Source organism: Mya arenaria, chromosome 16, assembly GCF_026914265.1.
Source record: "Mya arenaria isolate MELC-2E11 chromosome 16, ASM2691426v1".
In the NCBI taxonomy this organism is placed as follows: domain Eukaryota; kingdom Metazoa; phylum Mollusca; class Bivalvia; order Myida; family Myidae; genus Mya; species Mya arenaria.
The window spans coordinates 10,941,525-10,962,239 of record NC_069137.1 but is presented as its reverse complement, the minus strand read 5'-3'; the positions used below and the strand labels follow the sequence as shown (position 1 = coordinate 10,962,239).

At 33.3% G+C, this 20,715-nt stretch overlaps 1 protein-coding gene across 1 annotated transcript in view; it reads right to left on the bottom strand.

Annotated features, from left to right (window-relative positions):
* Positions 1 to 219: 219 nt before the first annotated feature.
* The window catches only part of LOC128221393 (uncharacterized), an 83,887-nt gene continuing 63,391 nt past the window's right edge, over positions 220 to 20,715 (bottom strand). The window contains exons 8-12 of the mRNA XM_052930006.1: positions 19,519 to 19,705; positions 18,103 to 18,171; positions 17,031 to 17,190; positions 3,053 to 4,009; positions 220 to 2,057 (exon numbers count right to left, since the gene is read on the bottom strand). Coding sequence (XP_052785966.1) covers positions 1,579 to 2,057; positions 3,053 to 4,009; positions 17,031 to 17,190; positions 18,103 to 18,171; positions 19,519 to 19,705 — 1,852 coding nt within the window. The 3' untranslated portion in view covers positions 220 to 1,578. The remainder of the gene's footprint in view (positions 2,058 to 3,052; positions 4,010 to 17,030; positions 17,191 to 18,102; positions 18,172 to 19,518; positions 19,706 to 20,715) is intronic.

The window sequence follows — 20,715 nt, the reverse complement described above, 5'->3', positions numbered from 1 at the left end:
CGTTTTAATACCGTATTAGTTAGGATAAAAAGGTTAGGTTGTAATATACCAGTCGGCGTCAAAGGAAACAGGGCTCATAAACAAATATGATCAATAAAAAACGTAAGCAAATGACAGTTAAATAGCAAAAACACTTAAAAAATATAACAGCATACATACAGGAAAAATAATCTGATAAAATATATAAAGTAATATGTGCATTTACACAGAAATGTTCATTTTATAACTGATTATTTCAATACCGTATCAGTAAGAACAAACCCAATTGATGTCTTGGTTATCATACATATTTTGATAAACACTCTGGCGAGCGTAAGCTTTTATGTTTTTAAAATGTATAATCATTAAAAGCAAGCAATGTACCATGCAATTTCAACATGTTTATTGCAGCACACTATTTGGCCGTCCAAACGAATGTTTTTAGTTAAAAACTCAAAATATCATCGCGCAATGGGATTGGATATCTCGAAAAATATCATCTCTTAAAGCGGATGGATTTAACAATCCGTTCGAAAATGGACGAGCTTTACAGTGTTTGCATTTGTAAAACGGACTGTGAAATCATCTTTTTAAATATATCAGTTAATAAATATATATATAAGGCCACACCGAAGTTAGCATTTGAATTTCTTCTTATAAAATATGGGCGACGGAGTGGTAATATTGGTTTTAAAGTTTGAGGAACAAGGAATGAAAAAGTTGAACATACAAATGAATAGTTTATCATTAATTGCATAAGATGATGTGACAGGACACATTCACACAGGTAAATTCGATGACGAAATAATCAATTTGGTTTGACCGAAATATAACCGATCATGTCATATATATAGCAGAAATAAAAAAAATAAAAGCAAAAACAAAAACAAAACAACATAGCACTACGAATGTACTGACTAAAGGTGTAATTCACATTGCGTCTAAAACACACACATACAAAACATATACAGACATATGCAATCTAAATAATAACTCAAACTGTCGTATTTTCAGAGTAAAACAAATACACACAAATGATAATCGAAAGACCTCGTAAGCAAACGTTATCTTTCACTACCTTTGATAAATAGTGGAAATGGCACCAAAATGTCCAATGCAATACAAGGCAAAGACAACGAATATCAATTAATCATTGGTTTTAAATCAGCGCAACTATGGTTGATAAGGTACAGTTCAATGTAGCTTATCTGTGGCAGCCATTTTGAAGATATATTTTTAATTAGCAATAAAAAGGCAGACTAATATCATCTCATATTAACTTGAATAAAAAGCATGTCCCCAAAATTGATATCATTAAATACATCAGATATCCATTTTCTATTTGTTATTTACTGAAAAACAGAGTTACACTCACCTAATTACGAATATAAATTATTTACATTTTAAAAACATAAACTGCGAGCTTTGTGGTCTATCGTTTTATCCTCAATTGAAACATTTAGGCAACTACAAGACGTTCTTTACATTTTAAAAGTTTTTTTAAATTATTTTGTAAGATCTGAAATATCAATTTAAAACCAACCCAGGTTCTGTAAAATTGCGACAGCTGCAATTTCGTAATGTGTGAAATTCATCCCATTAACTAAATTCGTAGTTGTTCTTCAGTTCTTCCAGACTCTTTTTCAAATCGGTGGCATAAGATTTGTCGTCTTCTCCCGAAGTGACCAATCCTACAAGCGCGAGATCATCGTTTTGGCCAAATCTTTTGTCGGCACTTTTATCAATACCTTCGAAAGCGTTTGGGTTTACCGCGTAAACAAAAGCTCCAGAATCTCCAACATCGGAAAAAACAGTCTGAAATCCGTTTAACTCCTGATCACGTACTTTCGGATGTCCTGCGGATAGAGTAGATGCAAATCTTGAAATGTTTTCTGGATCTACAGACCAGATTTCTATCAGATCAGTTTGATTTAAGCCTGAAAGCTTAGCCGAAGAATTGCGGACAAATCCAAATGTTAATCCTGTTGTTTCCCCGTATTTAAGGACAATGTCGTTATCTTTTGCAGAACAGCATTGAACATTGCGATCGTTATTTAACTTCAACGTCCTTCGAAATCCTAGAAAAATACAGAGATTGTCATAAACATAAATGTGTTCCCATTATTAAATCCAAAGACGCAATTCGTGACTTTGGAAACGGATGACTCAAAGAAATTCATTATAATACAATTCAGTATCAACCTATCGTCAATTATAAACCAAGTAGAATATATTGTGTCTGTTTATGAATTCACGGTCTTGTTTTACTGTTGCAACTAAAATGTTATACTACTTAAAGGTAATACTTAACTCAAAAATATATGTAGTAAAGATATATTTGCGTTTTAAAGTGTGTTTGTGCTATTAATGTATGTAACTCTTAGTAATAAATAGCAAAGATATCCAACGTACAAATACACTTGTCAATGTATTGAGCCACTGGGCACAATGCTAAATTGTGATGCCTGATGAACACTCTGTAGCCATTTATTCGAAAGTAAATTGAGTACAGACTTGTTAACAAAACAAATGGTCGAAACTACATTATTTACCGATAAAGTTTCGGCAGTATTAATTTTTTGTATATATTTTTTACCGAATTCGGACGTGGAATGACTATATTTAAAAAGGCAATATATCCGGGATTAAACTATTTCTCTCTATGTTACATGTCCACATATTTTTCTCTACACATTAACTTCTTCGAAATGATACAAACATATAATCGTGCGACCAGGCATCCGAAATTCATACTGTACATGGGTTTCGTAAATATCTATTTTAGAACGCTTTATGTTTATTTTAGATATTTTATTAATGCGAAACTGCTGTATTCTTTTTATAGATTTTGAAACATTATTCATGAAATATTTGTTAAAAATATCTCCTAACTAAGAGTTTGATAGTTAAAGTCAATAGCATATTTAAGAACAGAATACGTCGAAAATATATACTTTATGATAAGTTTAATAAGTTCTTTGTTTACTTTTCGTCTCCAAACTGATGTCATTACGGAACATATAGCAAGTTATTCTTTTTAGAAATGTTTAGTCAAAACTGTACATTAATATACCGTGCTTCATCCAGTCAAATATAACTTCTTTTTCCAACAGAGGAGCATTCAATGCGATTGCTGCTACGTCAACATGTGGCGATTCCTGATATGCCACTGCCTCAACTGTTCCATTTTGTACACCCAAGTCAACCAATCTGTTGTCTGAGTTATCCATGTAGGGTGTTTTATCAATAAGCATTTTGTCAAGAGTTTCCTCTCCTACAGCTGCATGCGCCGATGTCAGAGCATAATGTGTGCTTGAACCTCTCTTTTTTAGGTTTCCTTGGATTGTGCCGCCCCCTATTTTTATAATTTTGTCTGAAGGAACCTTTAAAAAGTGCATTTTTATCATCACATCTTGGCGAACATCTACGGGGTATCCTTCAAACATATCTGGGAAAGCGTTTATTCCTACTGGAATCCACTTCTTTAGGTAAACAAAAATGACCACACAGCCTTTGTCTTTGTATTCAAGTTCTGCATCAGCTTCTCCGAAACGCTTCGACTTGTAAAAGCTATAGGAAATACGTGAAACATTCGGGTGTTTCGAAAACTGTTCATGTGCTTTCTCTATCACATTGGTAATGCTTTTTTTGTCCTCTTCCGTCTGAAAATGCAATACATTTGACGTCTCCTTTCGTCTAACGTATTGCTCTTCTTCACTTTTTGTATATGCATACTTCACTTTTAATGGAAATTCGTCGAAATACTTTTTATCACTTGGACTGGTAGAAAGTACCACAAAGTAGATTTTATTATGTTTTGGACTTTTGGCCGGATACACAACCTTTGCATGTGGAATGTTTCTAAGTATGTGTTTACTTACATTGCGGCATAGACTATTTAAATCTTCCTCCTGCTCGGATAGAAATGTAACAGCGCTGTTATATGTTCCGTAATTCGGTGGACTGATCTCCTCTTGTAACAAGTATTTAATTCCGTTGAAATCGTTTTCCTTCAAGCATGTTTCCCAGTCTACAATTTAAAAAACAAAACGTATGTAAATTGGAAAAAAAGCAACATTATAATCTTTATATCGGAACGGATAGAGAAATCGATGATGATTATATAAGTAAAACAACTAAAACTAGAAACTCCTTGATTTGTCCGTATAATTTACGAGTGACCTTTTTGATCAATACATTTATCTCAACAACGCCGATAACTGTCTTTGAAAGCAGAATGTAGACTCTAATTTTAGGCTTGAATTGTAACAATGTACCTATATAACACAGACACGTTTGAATGAGATTACAGATTAATAAATGTTGATTAAATGAGGTTTTACTTTCAAATTAATTAATATATGTAATCAATATTCATATAGTGTTTTACATAAGGGTAATATTGACACAATAATTTATAAACGAACCAAATTACTGACACATTTCAACAATATTAATTTTGATGAGCGTTTGTATATTTTTTGGACATGTTTTCATAAATCTTTGTGTAAATCAAAGTGTAATTCGATATTATATTTGTCAGTAAGCTCCCAATAACTTTGTTGGCTGACATAATTAAATAATTCAGAATTTAGGAAACCAGTGTAACATTGTGGCCTATATTGGCTTTATATTTTTGTAATTAATTAATTGATTTGATAAAGTACAAATTGATGATGTATGCTATACTTGATTTGAAATTAGTATGTGTTATGTGCTTCAAACGTCTCCACTGGGTGTTCATGTAAATATATCTATGGAGTATAAAATACGGCAATAATAGTCAAAAACATGAAAAGTTTTATTTGGCTCTAATTCAAATCATACGTCTAAAATGCTAACGAAAGAGTTTCTGATGCAATTGTTCAACGCGACTTCGTAAGTAAAAGTGTTTAGTTATGAAGAGTTGACAGTTTTTTTTTAACTTCGGGTACTTATTGATAATACTTTCACAGAGTACATTATACTAAATATAAACTGTAAATTAAACTTTAAGATTTCTTAACTGTAATTTATTAAAAGGAATGTGATTGTCATTTTGTACAAACAAAGTAAGAAGCTGAAACATATCGCATCCCAGCTGAGATGTCGGCGGATATTAATGATTTGTATATAAACTGAGTGTTCCAGAGCAGAAAGGAGAAGAAGGAGAGAGGAGCTGAAGTGCATTGTATAGCATATTAAAAAGGTTTTAAGAATTATTTATCTTAAAAAGTATTAATCTTGGACTTGGAGTTTGATATCGCGCATTTTAATGCACCCCGTTACATAAGATGTTTTGGCTACCGTGACCACGATCATGACCGAGGTAAGTCGTTTTTGCACTTGTTGGGCAAAATCAAGCATGTTAAGTGTCAAATCGTTTAACAAGTAAAATGATTTAAATTGTGTTATTTATAATGAAAAATGTTGCAATTATATTTTAATATGTAAAATAAAATTGTAAGCAAGATGAAGTCTTTATTGTTGCAAGTGTTCAGTTGTTTTAAAAGAAACTACTGTGACTGGTAATCATTATGATGTAGTATTTCATGTAGAAAAGATTGTTGACATATTGGAAAAGTATTAGATAAGGATATTGTAAAAAGTATGATTACATAGTAAACAATGTATAGTTCAATGTTTACAAACAAGTTTAAGAGTAGTGTACTAATGTTTGTATTGATTTAGAAGTTTGTCCTTACTTTTAAAACTTCAGGCTTTATAAGAGGGTCGTTTCAAAAATGACAATGTTTCTTTTTTAAAACAACATATTAAAAGGGTCCTTCAAAACGTAATGACCATTTTTTATTTAAAATAAGCTATTTTAAGTTTCAAACAAAATGGCTGAACAACAACAACAGAACCTGATGTAAATCAATAAATGCGTGATGCAATACTTGCTCCTGATCCATTGGAACAGGCATTTCAAACCTTAATGCAAGAAGTACATCAAGTAAGCACCATCTGAGGTGCAAAAGGTGCTTCACAAAACATTGAACGTTTTGATGGGGTAAATAAAAATGTATATAGGAATTGGGTACGAGACATTGAAACGTATCAAACAATGATTATTAAGCACGAACAAAAGTGCATACTTTTGGCATACCAGTCATCACAAGGGGCAGTAACGGGATTTCTCAGGAAGCGTTCGAAACTGAGCAGGCGCCTGGGGTACAGGCCCAACTAGTTGACATTTTCGTAAATGGCCTGCAAAATGATCATCTTAAATTGACCATTCTCAGAAGAAACCCTGATACACTTCGTAATGCCGTATGCATAGCAACAACTGAAACAAAAGTAAGAAATAGGATTTCTACTGCCTCAGGATAGGGAATTGATAACACAAGGTCACCAATTTAGGACAAACATCAGTCTCATGGTCGAAGTAATTCTCAGTAGCCTATGGAGGTTAACCACTCCAGAGGTTTGCGTTGTTTCAAATATCAAGGTCGAGATCACCGTGCAATTATCAAACAAAATGCAGGTAAACTAAAGAAGGATCTATGTTCGAAATATCAGAAATTGATAGATGTTTTAATTCAAATGAACCTATACTGAAAATAAAGTATTGAATTACACAGTTGTCTAAAAAGAACTGTTTCTATGTTTGTTGTGAAAAATACCAACAACGTTTGCAAAAGTCATGGCCTTGCTGCAAATCATTCAAATACGGATGAAACAAATATAAAAAAAATGTTCTATATTTGGTCAGGAAAATTTTGCAAATACAGTAAACATGCCAAACTGGACACACCTAAACAATATTGTTCACAAAAAGCGAATTTAATTATGCAAAATCAAAATATTTTTGCTAGCACTGACGCAGAATAAGGTCACAAAGATACACTCTGCATAAAAATAGATGTTGTTGAGAAAAAAAACCCATTAAATTGAGACCAAACAAAACATCGATACAAAATCGAAAGATTAGGGCAAAATATGAAATGATAGATGCAGGTGTAATCAGACATTCAAGGTCATCTCTTTCATTTCCTGTAGTAATTGTTGACAAAACTGGATGGAACCAAATTTTGTGTTGACTTTAGGAAGCTCAATCAGATCACAAAGAAAAAAAATATTTCCCATGGCCAATAATGAATGACATTTTGGCAGTGAGTGGCAAGGCAAAGTTGTTTATGAGTTTGACTTTATATCTGGTTATTAGCAAATTGCCATGGATGAGAAAAATCAAGAAAATACTGCTTGCACAACATCTGACAAAGGTCTTTATGAATGGAATAAAACGTCCTTTGGTCTTCAAATGCACCAGAGTTTCAAGAGTTAATCTCAATTGTCCTTCAAGGTTACAGTGAATTTAGTACAGCATACTTGGATGGCATTCTTATATTCAGTGAAACTGTTGAGGAAAATATCATGTACATAAACATAATATTTAAAAGGTAAAGTCAACATAACTTGAAACTTAAGTTGAAAAAGTGCAATTTTCTAAAAATAGAAACAAAGTACCTTGGTTTTACAATCAACTCAAATGGCATCATGCCAGATCAAGGAAAAGTTTTCACGAAGTTAGAAGTTTTATAGGAATGACATCTTAATATAGGAAAAATATACAAATCTTTAGTGAAAAAGCAGAACCATTGATAGCATTGAATATAAATATGCACATTTTACTTTGTCTGCTGTGCATCAAAAATCTTTTTGAATATCTCAGATAACTTAACTGTAGTGCCATTTCATCCTGATCCAAACTTACCTTATACACTTTACACTGATGCAAGTGATACATGCATAAGCGCATGTGTGGCACAGATGTGTGATGGTATCGAGAAACCTATACATTACTTGTCGTACAAACTCAAATGAAATGGTCAAAAGTTGTGAAATAGTGACATGCAATTCACTTTGCACTTCAAAAACTTGATTATTATTTGCACAATATAGTCTTTGTTATCAAAACAGATCACTGTTCTCTCAAATATTTACTTGAGTCACCAATGTAAAACAAAAAAGTTCAACTATGGGCACCAACAATGGCAGGATACAATTGGACCGTTGAGTATATACCAGGTGTTAAGAACACATGCACTGATCCACTTTCAAGACATCTTTTGCACACAACACAGTCTGATACCAACTTGAAAATAATTATTTTTTGTCTGAATCAGACGTGGATGTTAATGACAACTTATATCAAATAAATGTCTTAGACTCCAATCAATCTGATCCTAAACAATTTGCAAGTTGTACTTTACCTGACGGTGAATAACTTCAGAAAGCCGATGGTACAGAATTATCGAACTTTGTATCTGAGCAATTGAATATATCCTTCAAACAAACAAAATACGATAAGATTGTTGAAAAAACCCCAAACATCTTGATATTAAATGGAGAGGGTAAGAAAGGGCTACTGAAACATCACACAGTGGTTGATGATGTGCTGTATTACTTATTAAATGCTCATGTTGACCCGAATTTAAGGTTGTTTATTCCTTCACATCTGGAACAAATGGTCATTCAATCAAACCATGATGGTAATGGTCATAAGGGAATACAAAATACATTAGAATCCATTAAGAAAATATATTATTGGAAAATTTAAGTCAACGGAATGCACGAATATGTCAAAGCACGTATACTTTGTCAAACAAGATCGTTACAGAGAGCTAAGCAGCCCTTGCAAGAAACTGATTTACCGCCATATCCGTTTGAAAAGATAAGTTTAGATTTGTCAGGACCATAGATTTTATTTAGCCTGTCCTCAAATTGTTACATTATTTCCTTTGTTGATTAGTTTTCTGGTTGGCCAGAGGCTTACAAACCGTTACTGATAATGGCACTGAAAATGTAAACAAAATAGTTGCTGAGACAATGAACATTCCAAAACTAGAGCATGTAAAAGCATCAGTGTATTCACCACAATCAAATGCAAAGGTCGAAAGGTTTCACAGGACCTTACATGATATGTTGGCCAAGAAATTAACTGATAGAGAAGATACCCGAAATTTGCATCTGAATCAGACATTAGCTGCCATTAGGTTCAACATCAGTGAGTCATCAAAATACTCACTTTGTTTCTTTTGTACAACAGAGATGTTGTTTTTCCGGTCGATATCATTCTCAAACCTCGGAAAAAAAAATTCAAGTTGAGGAAATACACTTGATTTTGGCCCCCTTCAAAGAAGAGGGGTAAATTGCTTTCCACATGTCGGTCGGTCGGTCAGTATGTCGGTCGGTCGGTCGGTCCGTCGATAGACCAAAGTTTGTCCGAGTGATAACTTAACAATTCGTGGATGTATGGTCACCAAACTTGACATGAAGGTTGGGCATGTCCAGCAGATGACCCCTATTGATTTTGGGGTCATCGGGTCAAATAATACCGACAACATGACGCTCAGGGGGAGGAGGGGTGGCATAATGTTTGACATATATCTCTTGTTTCCCTTGAAGAACAGCATGAAGCTTTTTGTAGGGTTAAAACTAATTTGAAGATAGCTAAGACATGACAGTGAAAATATGCTGATAAAGGTGCACAGTCGATAAAATATGGGCTTGGTGACCCAGTCTTTTACAAGACTCACATTAGGAATACGCTTGGTCAAAAATAGTTACCATACCATAGAATAATCGATAAAAATGGACCTGTTTCCTATATGACATCAAACCAATTGACTTGCGCAACATCCAGAGTTCATGCGCGTGACTTAAGACTTGCCAAAATTGATAAGAGACAAATTCAAAAGTCTGACGACAGACTGTTAAGAAAAGCAGCTTATGGTTTGCCACCAGACTCAGAATCAGACAGTACACATATTTTGATTGATCAATTTAGTGACCAAGGGGATGCTAGAGATTCAGAAACTTTACCTTCGGCTCAATTAGCTGCAATGTTCTGTGCGGAAAGGTTAGATAGATTCTTCTTCGGAGGGGGATAAACCATTAATGAAGCTTTCAAAACGTTTAACATAACAGGAAAATAAGGAAACATCGAATGATTCATTTGATTCCTTAGTCGACAGCGGTAGAAATGGTGATGCATATATTCAAAAACATCAAAGTTCAAGTGATAATAGTCAAATGTCGGTCAATCATAGAAGCATCTGGAATAAAAGATGGGTATATACCAAAACCGATTTCTTTCCTTGCAACGATTCAGAGTTTAGGTGTGGAAATTGATATGTTAAATGGAACGCTACAGTCAATCGCCTCCGGATTCAAACATTTGGAGAACGTGAGCGCAAAAGGTGCAACACATAGTATTATTCCGCCTACGCTTGTAAAAAGATCATTACTTCCTATAGAAGGTCAGGCGTTGTCTCTTTCATTTAGCACTTTATCTGAAGCCGACCTTGACAATATTGACCGCAATATTCAAACATTAAGCTCTAACCAAATGTTCATTATTCATGACCTTCAAATGAGCTTGTCTGTTTTAAATCTTACTATAGTTGAAGTCTCTAAAAATCGTCGATCTATAATGAAGGTTATTCACGTTGTTCATCAATTAAATACAGCAATATGAAAATTAAAGACTGTCGTCGAACAACGAATTGCGCGTGTTGAACAATTTATGCATGTATTTCTGCAATTACAAATTGTATTTTATGAACTTAAAATGTATACTCAAAATGCGATAAGTAACTTTGAGAATCTTAAGAACTTAACATGCTCTCAATTAGTCATTGATCAACAGGTATATTTGAACCTATTGTTTTATTAAATGTTCTTCTGGAAATTGAAAAGAAATTGCCAGTTAACCTTTGGTAACCTGTTGATCCTAAAATTGATATTTGGCACTACTATTAAAAGGTTTCTTGAGATACCTATATCGAAAACTATTAAATAAGAATAGTAATTGAAATACCATTAATCGAAACCATATATATTTAAAATTCATAATTTGCCTGTACTTTTACCGAATAAATAAGAAGAAAATCAAACCGCTTTTACTGCAAAATATGATATTGATACTCAATAGTTGATGATAAGTAAAAGTCGGTCACTTACTTTTAGACTTCAATTCATATACCGAATGTACTGATGTTTTGAAATCAAATTCTCAACCAAAAGCACCGTTATACAAAAACAATTGTCTACTTCATGCAGTGTTGCATTATATTTAGAAAATAAAAAGGCCAAGGACAAACATTGCAAAAAAGTTGTTCAGATAAGTCGATTACATGCTGTACTTTCTTTAAAAAAATAGTATTTGGTTTGTATCAACAAGAGTTTGGATTACATTTACATTGTAGAAATACAAAAGCAGGATATACTATAGATATTGGTTCACCCGTTGTTATTTTAAAATGAAACAATATATGTTAAGCTTTTAACACCTTAATTTTAATACCTTAACTTACCGGAATATTTTGAACAAAGAAAATATCTGATCCATTAAAAGAGCTTTAAATAATGATACATCTATTAAACATTGGGATGAATTTAGGTCAATTTTTCCAAAAATTGATGAAGTTGAATTTCCTAAAGATCTTTTGAATTTAAAAGAAAGTTCAATGATTACGTTTTAAGAAACTGTTAAAACTTACAATACAATTCAACCAACCAGTGACTATACTTTTAAGTTTTTTTTTTACAATAACAATGTTTCTGATAATGTTTATTGTCATGTTTCTCACATGTGTTAAAGAGAAACTGAAGCAATCCTTTAGGAATTTGTGTATCAAAAACAAGTGGTTTGACACGGAATATGTAAGGTCTAGCACAGCAGTAACGTCAGCCCCGGTCAAGAAATCTTCATCAGCCATGATGTAAGACGGTTCGATGACAGACGTCGTCATGGAATCGAGAACGGGCAGTCAGTTTGAATGCAACAGTGCCCATTTTCAAGGCCAATGCCCTTGATGACCGTTGGAATTGGATGGGGTGGTCCAACACCTAATGTCCCGTGCGTCAGCACACGTGGTAGAGCTCTAAGGGATGCATTCGAGAGATGTAGAGCTTCTCGAGTGTAAAAGAAGGGCATCATCTCGCAGGCTTCTCAAAAAACTCCTGTTGAAGGCTCTGGATCCGGATCATCATTTTACAAAAAATCATCGTGTAAATCACCAGTATCGCTCCACGTTTCAAAATGGTTATTATTATCGTTACAGTATACAAGAGAAGGGATCATCGACATTTTTTCCAGAAGCCACAAGATTTTAAACTGTTAACGAAGATTCAGCAGTAATAAGTCTTACAAATGCTTCTAAATTGCAACAGAATGTTACAATTCAAAAAGCTAAAAATGTTACCAAAGAACAGTCGGAAACCAAAATTAACTATTATGCATGTATAGAGAAACAATAGCAAATGCTTGTTGAACTGCATCAACGTCATTTGGAATATTTACGACTTCAAAATTAATACATAAATATCCTGATTTGCTTTAATACCGATTCAATTAATTATAATGATCTACTTGCACTTAATAAACCAACATCGAGGGACCCTGCCATTGCTTTTTACAACAACCTTACAACAATTAGACAAAAATCGTTCGAGAGACAAACCAAAGAGGAGTAGCATTAGTTGGAGTGTTCGTTCGTTTTGGAATCCGTTTAATTTGGTATTTTTTCGTTAGTTAGGATCGGAACTCTTCGGACGCTGTGGTTGGACTTGAACATCACTTTCATCATTTATTCATCCTTGGAACGTTTTGGAACATTTCTGCGCATTTCTCCTAGGAACGTTGTTTAATTGGATGCCATTTGCATAGGATAAATTTTGTGTAGCCGTGTCCATGTTTTACAACATGGTATTTCAATATGTTTTGTGTTAAAACACAGTTTATTAGTCTTATTATCACATTGTGTTTTATTTTTCAGTTATGTGCAACCCTGTGAACTAAGATGTTTATTTAATGTGTGACACTACATTAATAAACATAACACACGTCTTATTTACAATGCGGCCTTCTGAAAGAACACACACACACGCGCACGCGCGCACGCACGCACACACGCACGCACGCACGCACACACACACACACACACACGAAAACACACACACACACACACACACACACACACACACACACAAACAATCACACACACACACTTAAAAGAAGTGATGCAATTAATTATCAAAACACAAGTGAGAAAACACATTTCAGTACCGCCAATATATATATTGTTAAAAAGCATCTTTTTTATCATCATGGCCTATAACTGGAATAAATGATCGTCTTAAAATGCTTAGAATGAAAACGTTAGCATAAAATCATTTTATTTAAAAAAAAATACGTAATAAAATTTAATACGAAAATATAAAAAACATGAACATAATACATTAATTTAACACATCAATGATCTGAGATAGGAGTTACGCAACAGAATTGAATTTTCCGACTGATAAAACTCGTCATCTGTCTTTTACTCGCCTTACTGAGCAGAAGCGGACGACAACACCATGGTTCACGATGTGATTTTGGTACACTACTGATACTCCTTTTTCGATCTGGTATTGAAGCAAATCCTGGACCTGGCCCATCATAAATATGATGTTTTTTTGTGAAATAACGGTAATTGTAGGTAAAATATCATTGTTCTTTGCCAATATGTAAATTATATTCAACAGGCGGTTATATGTTCACGTTCACAGTTTATCAGTGAAATAAACAATGACATCTTAACACCTTGCGGTTCATCCAAACAAACCGAACATATGCCTTTCTATCAACGAAACACCAACACACGGATGAATATTGTTTTCAAGTTACACCATCATATAATAAACCGCACAATTCTCTACAGATCTTCCCACAACTGTTAGAAGTCAACATTCCTGCATGTCATTTCTCATTTTTGTTTATGATTAAGACTTGTTTGAAAACAATATTGTGTTGAAAGCGGATAATGTCATGACCATATACAAATGTATGACTTCGTCTTATCATATAGGACTGCCTAATTAAACAAAAAAATACGATGTCAAGCTTAATTCAAGATGCATCAATAGGAGTACGTCTTACAATTAATGGTGTTGATGCACGATAACACAGATAAGCTTCTTTTTTGATGAAGAGAGTAATACCATTGACATATACATCTTGGCCGCAGCAATAAAACTTGTTATTATGGATTGTTTTTTTTATGATTTCCTGTGTTTATGATTAGCAAACATTGCGTGATAATATAATATTGATCGTATGTGTGTTTTTAATGGTTCCCGAGAGGATATCATAAAGTCGCCGTTTTGTCCGTCCGTCCTTCCGGCAGACCCTTGTCAGGGGAATAACTGAAGATTTTCTGATGGGATCAATGGAACTTGAAACATAGACAGATGCCAATATGCACAAATGCCGTGCGAAAGAAGTATTCTTCCAGCTTCAGTCATTGCTGAAGTATCTTTCCCATCCAAATTTGCAGTAATCATTAATACGGAAGCTTCTTGTCTGGACCATGACTCAAAGAGTACTGAAGGTATTTAAATAATACTTGTATTATATATATATATAGCATTAAGAGGTAGGTCAGTGTGCAAGAGTCTTTATCATACGTTCCATAATTGCTGAGTTATATCACCTCATTACATAGTTTATGTTTCATTTTTGTCTGGAGCATTACTTCCAATATCTTTCATGTATTTACTTCAAAAGGCATACAATCAGTACATGACACACTGTAATTGGTATTTTAGAGTTATTTCCTTTAATTCATTTGAAAACATATTTTTTGTCTGGAGGATCTGCGGTGGCCCAGGGATTTCCCTATGGCGTATTTACAGGCCGCAGGGTTCGCCGTAGGATTATAGAGCGGAGCTATCACTCTTTGATTTTGTCTTCAAAATTCATACTTCATACATATCAACTACTATTAATATTATTATATAACTATAATTCTGTTATCTGTTCACTCTTTCTTGTTTAATAATTTATTTGTGCCCGGAGCATTACTCCAAAAGTATTTTTAGTATTGAATTTTAACATCATATAAAAATATCTAATTGAGGATAAGTACACAGCACAAAGTGTCAGTCTTTAGTTCATTGAGGTATTGATTCAAAATGCAATCACAGAAAGTTAGATACATATATCTATGATTTAATTTATGAGCTACATCTCATACTTTGAAGAACTAAACGTATGAATTATTAGTGAACACTTGTTTTCTAATTATTCTTATGCCTCCGTCACATTTGCTCTAGGGCAAAAATAGGGCGGCCTTAGGGTCCCAATTATGAGAGATTCGTGAGGCGGCCTCAGACGATCTGCGGTGGCCTAAGGATTACCATTTGGCGTATCCCTATCTTTTTGCAGCGATCGCCGAAGGATTTTCGCGGAGTTATTTTTTTTTCTAGGGTCGCCGCTGTTATTGATATGCCATAACCTTGCCGTAGAGCGGTTCCACTGCCATACCTCGGGCGTACGATTGCCTTGCGTTTGCCATGCTGCTGCCCTAGGGTCTTATGAATAACAATTGACTTTTGGCGACCTCCAGAAGATTGAGGCGGCCGCAGTAAATCCACGGGCGCCCTAAGGCAGCCTTAAGGCGGCCCTACAGTACCCGTACGGTTGCCTTGCGGTATGTGGCATACCCTGTTGGCAACGCAAGCCTCAATTACGGCTGACGTATACTCAACGTATGCCATCCCTACAGACCCCGTGGCAGTCTGCGCCCTGCATTGAGCAGATATATAAACGAGTTTATTTTTAGCACAGCTTCCTTGCACATAGACAGCATATTGCTAGTGAATATGTTATTCTAAAACAAAAATTAACATACATTTTCATGATATAGAAAACTTAAATTGAATTCTTCTTAATTCTTCAACTTAATTTTGTCATTTTCCAATCAATGCCTCAATACATTTACTTGACAACGAGCGTTGTTTCCACAGCGGTATATTAAAAGTGATTGTTGAAATTATGTTACACAAACATGCGATTTTTTTCTTTGGAGGTATTCGGAGCAAAAATATTAGTTCATACCTAATTCAACTCTTATTACAGGCTACATTCGTTTATGTGCATCGTTGATGGTTTTACTCTTTTGTCGATCTTTGTTGAAATAAATATATGGCCATTTTCATAAAATGAGTATATTAACAGAAATGTACTTGAGTAATAAGTCGACTATGATAAGAACTTAATATATTTTTGTAAATGAAGTTTACTAATGTGCTTATAAATTATTAGAAATGTTAATAGCTTATTAATGTTTTTTTTGTATAATTTTTAATTATTTCTGTTGTCTACTTCTTTGTACTCAACCGACTTTTGTCCGGAGCAGAGCTCTGAAACTATTGGAAATAATGGATTGAAACTTGGAACATAGCTTGGTTGAAATGCAATGGTGGGAACCTTCAAGGGTCTGAAGGACTTTTTCCAAAAGTAATCTCCCCTTGTTCTTTTTTAATACAACAACAAAATTCAAGGGCGTTTCTCAAAAATTATTCAAATGAACTGGTTGAAATGTATATCAGAGAACGTGCGGTATTGCACAACACAATAGGTATAACTACTGGTCTCAATATTGCAAAGTTATCTCCCTTGTTCTTTGCATTTCGTAAACACCTCTGAATCTTTGCACATTGATAGTTAGCAATTTGGCGATATGAGCAGCACAGGAATATTTCCTCTTGGCCGATTTGTTGAAGATTAACTTTCCGTTGTATTTAAAAAATGTTGTAAAAAAGCTACTGTGAGGAATTAATAATAATATTAATAAAACGTTGACCATTGATATATAGGAATGTGCTGCTATGCACAGTACAGGAATTGAAACTCTTGGACACACTTTTATTAAGTAATCTCAATTTATACTTTAATTCAAACTTTTGGAAAGGAATTAAATTAATCTTGTGACACATATCTATATGAAAATATATAATTGTGCACTGAATTGTCCCAAATTGTCAAGTCTTGAACCAATTGCTGCATAATTTGAGCATAATCTTTACATTGATTGAGCAAAATAGTTTATGCTTAAAGTATTGAAATGGTTAAATAGTGTTTTGTAAAATGAGAAGAGTATTAACATTTAAGCTTTCTTTTATAAATGTTAGCCTATACTTAATGTAACGGAGGCTTAAAGTCATACATGTATTTTTTATATTACTTGTTTAGAGAAAAAACACACATCTACACACACCATATTTTTAATATAGCTTACCTAGCTTATTAACCTCTTCCCCTGTGTTTTCAGTCGTTTCAGATATGCACATCGCAGCAACTTCTTCGTTCGGCGGAATATCAACATCAGCTCCTTTCTTTACCCATTGTGTGAGACATTCATCGCTTTTGCCAGACTTAATCACAGATCCTTTCTTGACCTGAAACAGTTATGCAATTATTTTTTTAGTTTAGCCAGATCATGTTCATAACAGTTTTATTTGTTCAGGTTTATTTAACTGATGACACTGAACATACTTATTCTTTAATACATAGTATCTAATCCATTCTCCTGTAGTCTTCTCCTACATTTTCCCTGCCAAACCCCGGTGTGTGTTGGGTGAGTAATAGGTTAATGTGCAATTATTCTGATCGTAAATTAAATGGTTGGAATTTAAGCATTTGGCATGGATACGTTAAGTTATATTTTTTAAATATAAACGATATATTTTGAAAATATAGGACATATTTTATATGAAATATTAAATATTGTTAATTGTCCACTGTGTGTACAATGGTAATGATGATGAGAGTGATGGTCAATATAGATATCGTCAATATATGATAATATAAAGATGGTCGATTTGTGGTCAATATAAGGAAGGTCAATTTATGGTCATTATTAAATTATCAACATAAGGTTTATATAAAGATTGACAATATTTGTTCAATAAAGGGATGGTAAATCGGGGTTGTGATAAATGTGTTAAATGGATAGTTATTTTGAATGCTAAATGCAAGGTAAACTTTTGCACGAATTATTCTACAAATATTACTAAACATATTATTGTCTTTCAACGTTGAATTAATTCAGTTGGACATTTTAATAGAAATGTTATTAAATTTGACATTTTAATGTTTGGTAAATTTACCCATCAACTTTATTCGAGGGTGATGAAACACACATCGTTTAAAAGAAGAAAACGTACATGATGTTTGACCAAAATAATGCCATCAGTTAGAGCGTAAACAACGAAAAATAATAACGCTTATGTTTTGTCATAACATATATTGCAATAGATCCGATCGTAATGTTCAAAAACCAATAAAGGTTCTTGTTCGCGTGTGTCTACAAGCGCAGACGTCGGTAGTTCCAGTTTGTGTTCCTGTTGGTGCAGGGTCTTTTTCCTGATGGCAGGTACCTGTTACATTCAATGTGCGTATCATATTACCAATTGAATAATAGCGAATCGTTTGAGAGATTGTCTTATTATATATATTTCATCCTCATATACTACACCTATTTTTAATATATTTATATATATAGGGGATTTCAAATGAGTGTTTATTTTGTATCGAATTCATTAAACGAGTTCACCTAAAACGATAAAAACGAGGCTCTTCCGAGTTTTTATAGTTTTTAAATGACGAGTTTAATAAATTTGATACACAATAAACACGAACTTGGATTCTATTTAAAACAAACCTCATTTACGGTCGAAATCTAGGTCAAAGTTTCTTCAATACAATTCTCTAGTCATGGTGAGAAGAATTTACATTGTTTGTTACTAGGATGCTTCATCCGTAGGAAAGAAAATAGCCCGACAAAAAAACATTTCATTAACAATACAAAACATAACTCATGTCACAATTATCAACCGAATTTAAAAGGTTGCACTAAAAAACAATAAAAAACACTAGTGATTTATGAAAAATATTGCATGGGTATATTTCACTCCTGCACCGTATATTATATATATATATATATATATATATATATATATATATATATATATATATATATATATATATATATATATATATATATATATATATATATATATTATACATTTTTACTAAAACTACGGATATTTTTAACAGAAAAATTCATTGTATCATGTGTAGCTAAAAAACACCATTTTACCTCTAATATTCTTCAGAATTAAAATTGTAAACCATTTTCTTTCTATTGTGCATAATAACACATAATTATGCAAAACATGGCAAATTAACAAAACATGTTAAAATATATTTTATATGCACTATATACACGACTGAAAAAAATTACCTTCATGAATATAATGTATCATATCAACGATAGTGTGTATACAAAAAGAAATATCTGAATATGAAGTCATGTTTTCCATTAAAATAGTGTATGCGTCTCATGAGCGATTATTATAATCTCGTTTATTGTCTTTTACACCGGATGTACCCTTTGTTTTTAATTCACCATGTGACACATCCCTTACACTTAATTATTTTGTCTGAGGTGTATTTCAACCAGGTTAATTGTGTCAACCAGGCAATGCATTTATATCGCGTTTTCACTAAAACATTATAGATATGGTCAATATTATGAAATCTTCAGGAATTAGCTATGTAGTCAATAATTCATTAAGAAACCCTGTTCGAGGCAGGAACTAGAGTCCAATTAGACACTGAACGGGAGGTACAAACCGTAGAACAACAAACGAACTTGACAGGCCTCGTTATTGAACATTCGCTACTGTCGATGGATATAAATTTATGCACTTTCAAATACTCACTTTCGGTGCAAAATTAGGTTGCGGCAACGTTTCAGTTGTCGTTTTGGGAATGGCTATAACACCGAGATGCTGGTCCCTTTTGTGATCTTTAGTAGATTTGAACGTCAGCAAAGCCAACGTTGAGCAACTGAAATATTTCAAAACGTTTTCAACACCGTCCTTAGCTCGACCTTTGAGTTCAAACTCACTAAATTAAAAAAATGAAATGTGTATACAAATATTTGATAAAATGGTTCATCTAAGTTATACAAATTAATGCGAATGCAACTTTTAGTTTTTGCAAATAAGCTGTTTGTATTTCATCAAAAAAGGTAAGATCATGTACATTTGCAATTATGTTGTAATATGCTTGTATTAGCTTTGTGTAATGTTATATACTACATTCAATGTTGACCCAGAAAAAAATTGGTAAAGATACTTTAAATCGAGACTGATCTAAATTCACCTGTCATGCTATTGAGTTGTACCAAATACATAGATAGAGAAATATTTACATCCGTACTTGATTTTCTGAACAATAAAAAATGAGTTCATTTTGCATGGACCGGTCGAGCTTTCGTGACCTTTGTAGGCGAAGTTTGGCAAGAAAGCAAAGCTATGATTGGGTGCTAGTGAATCACCGTGCGTAGTGATCTTACTACAATTTACTTTATTGCTAAATATAGCAGGGCACATGTTCTGTTGAATGCCGGCGTGTTTACATGCTTTACGAATAATTTAAATGAAAGTCTTTTTCAAGAAATATATTTTGAAAAAATGCTTGATTTTGCATTCAATAACAAAAAAAAACACGCATTGAACAAATAATAAAAATAATAAAAACAAATAAAAATTGACGCGGTTTCTACTACGGTTCGTCTGCAACAACTGTCAAAACAATCATGGCTGATGATTCTGAGTTCGGCGATATCTCTCTAAGACAAATGTATGATCCATTATTCAATTTAGACAATGACTATCTTTCTACGATAGAATTAGGCGATATCTTTAAATACATGAAATGATACGAGACTGTCAAAGTGTCATGTATTTTCGAGAGTTCGAACAAACGTCTTAATAATGACAATTCGAGAAGAATAGCACATCACAACACTTCAATATCTTTGCAAAGTTAAAAGACAACAAAAAATGAAATTATGACAATAGAGTAACATTGAACTGGAAGTTATCAATTAAATCACCATGACCTGATTTTTT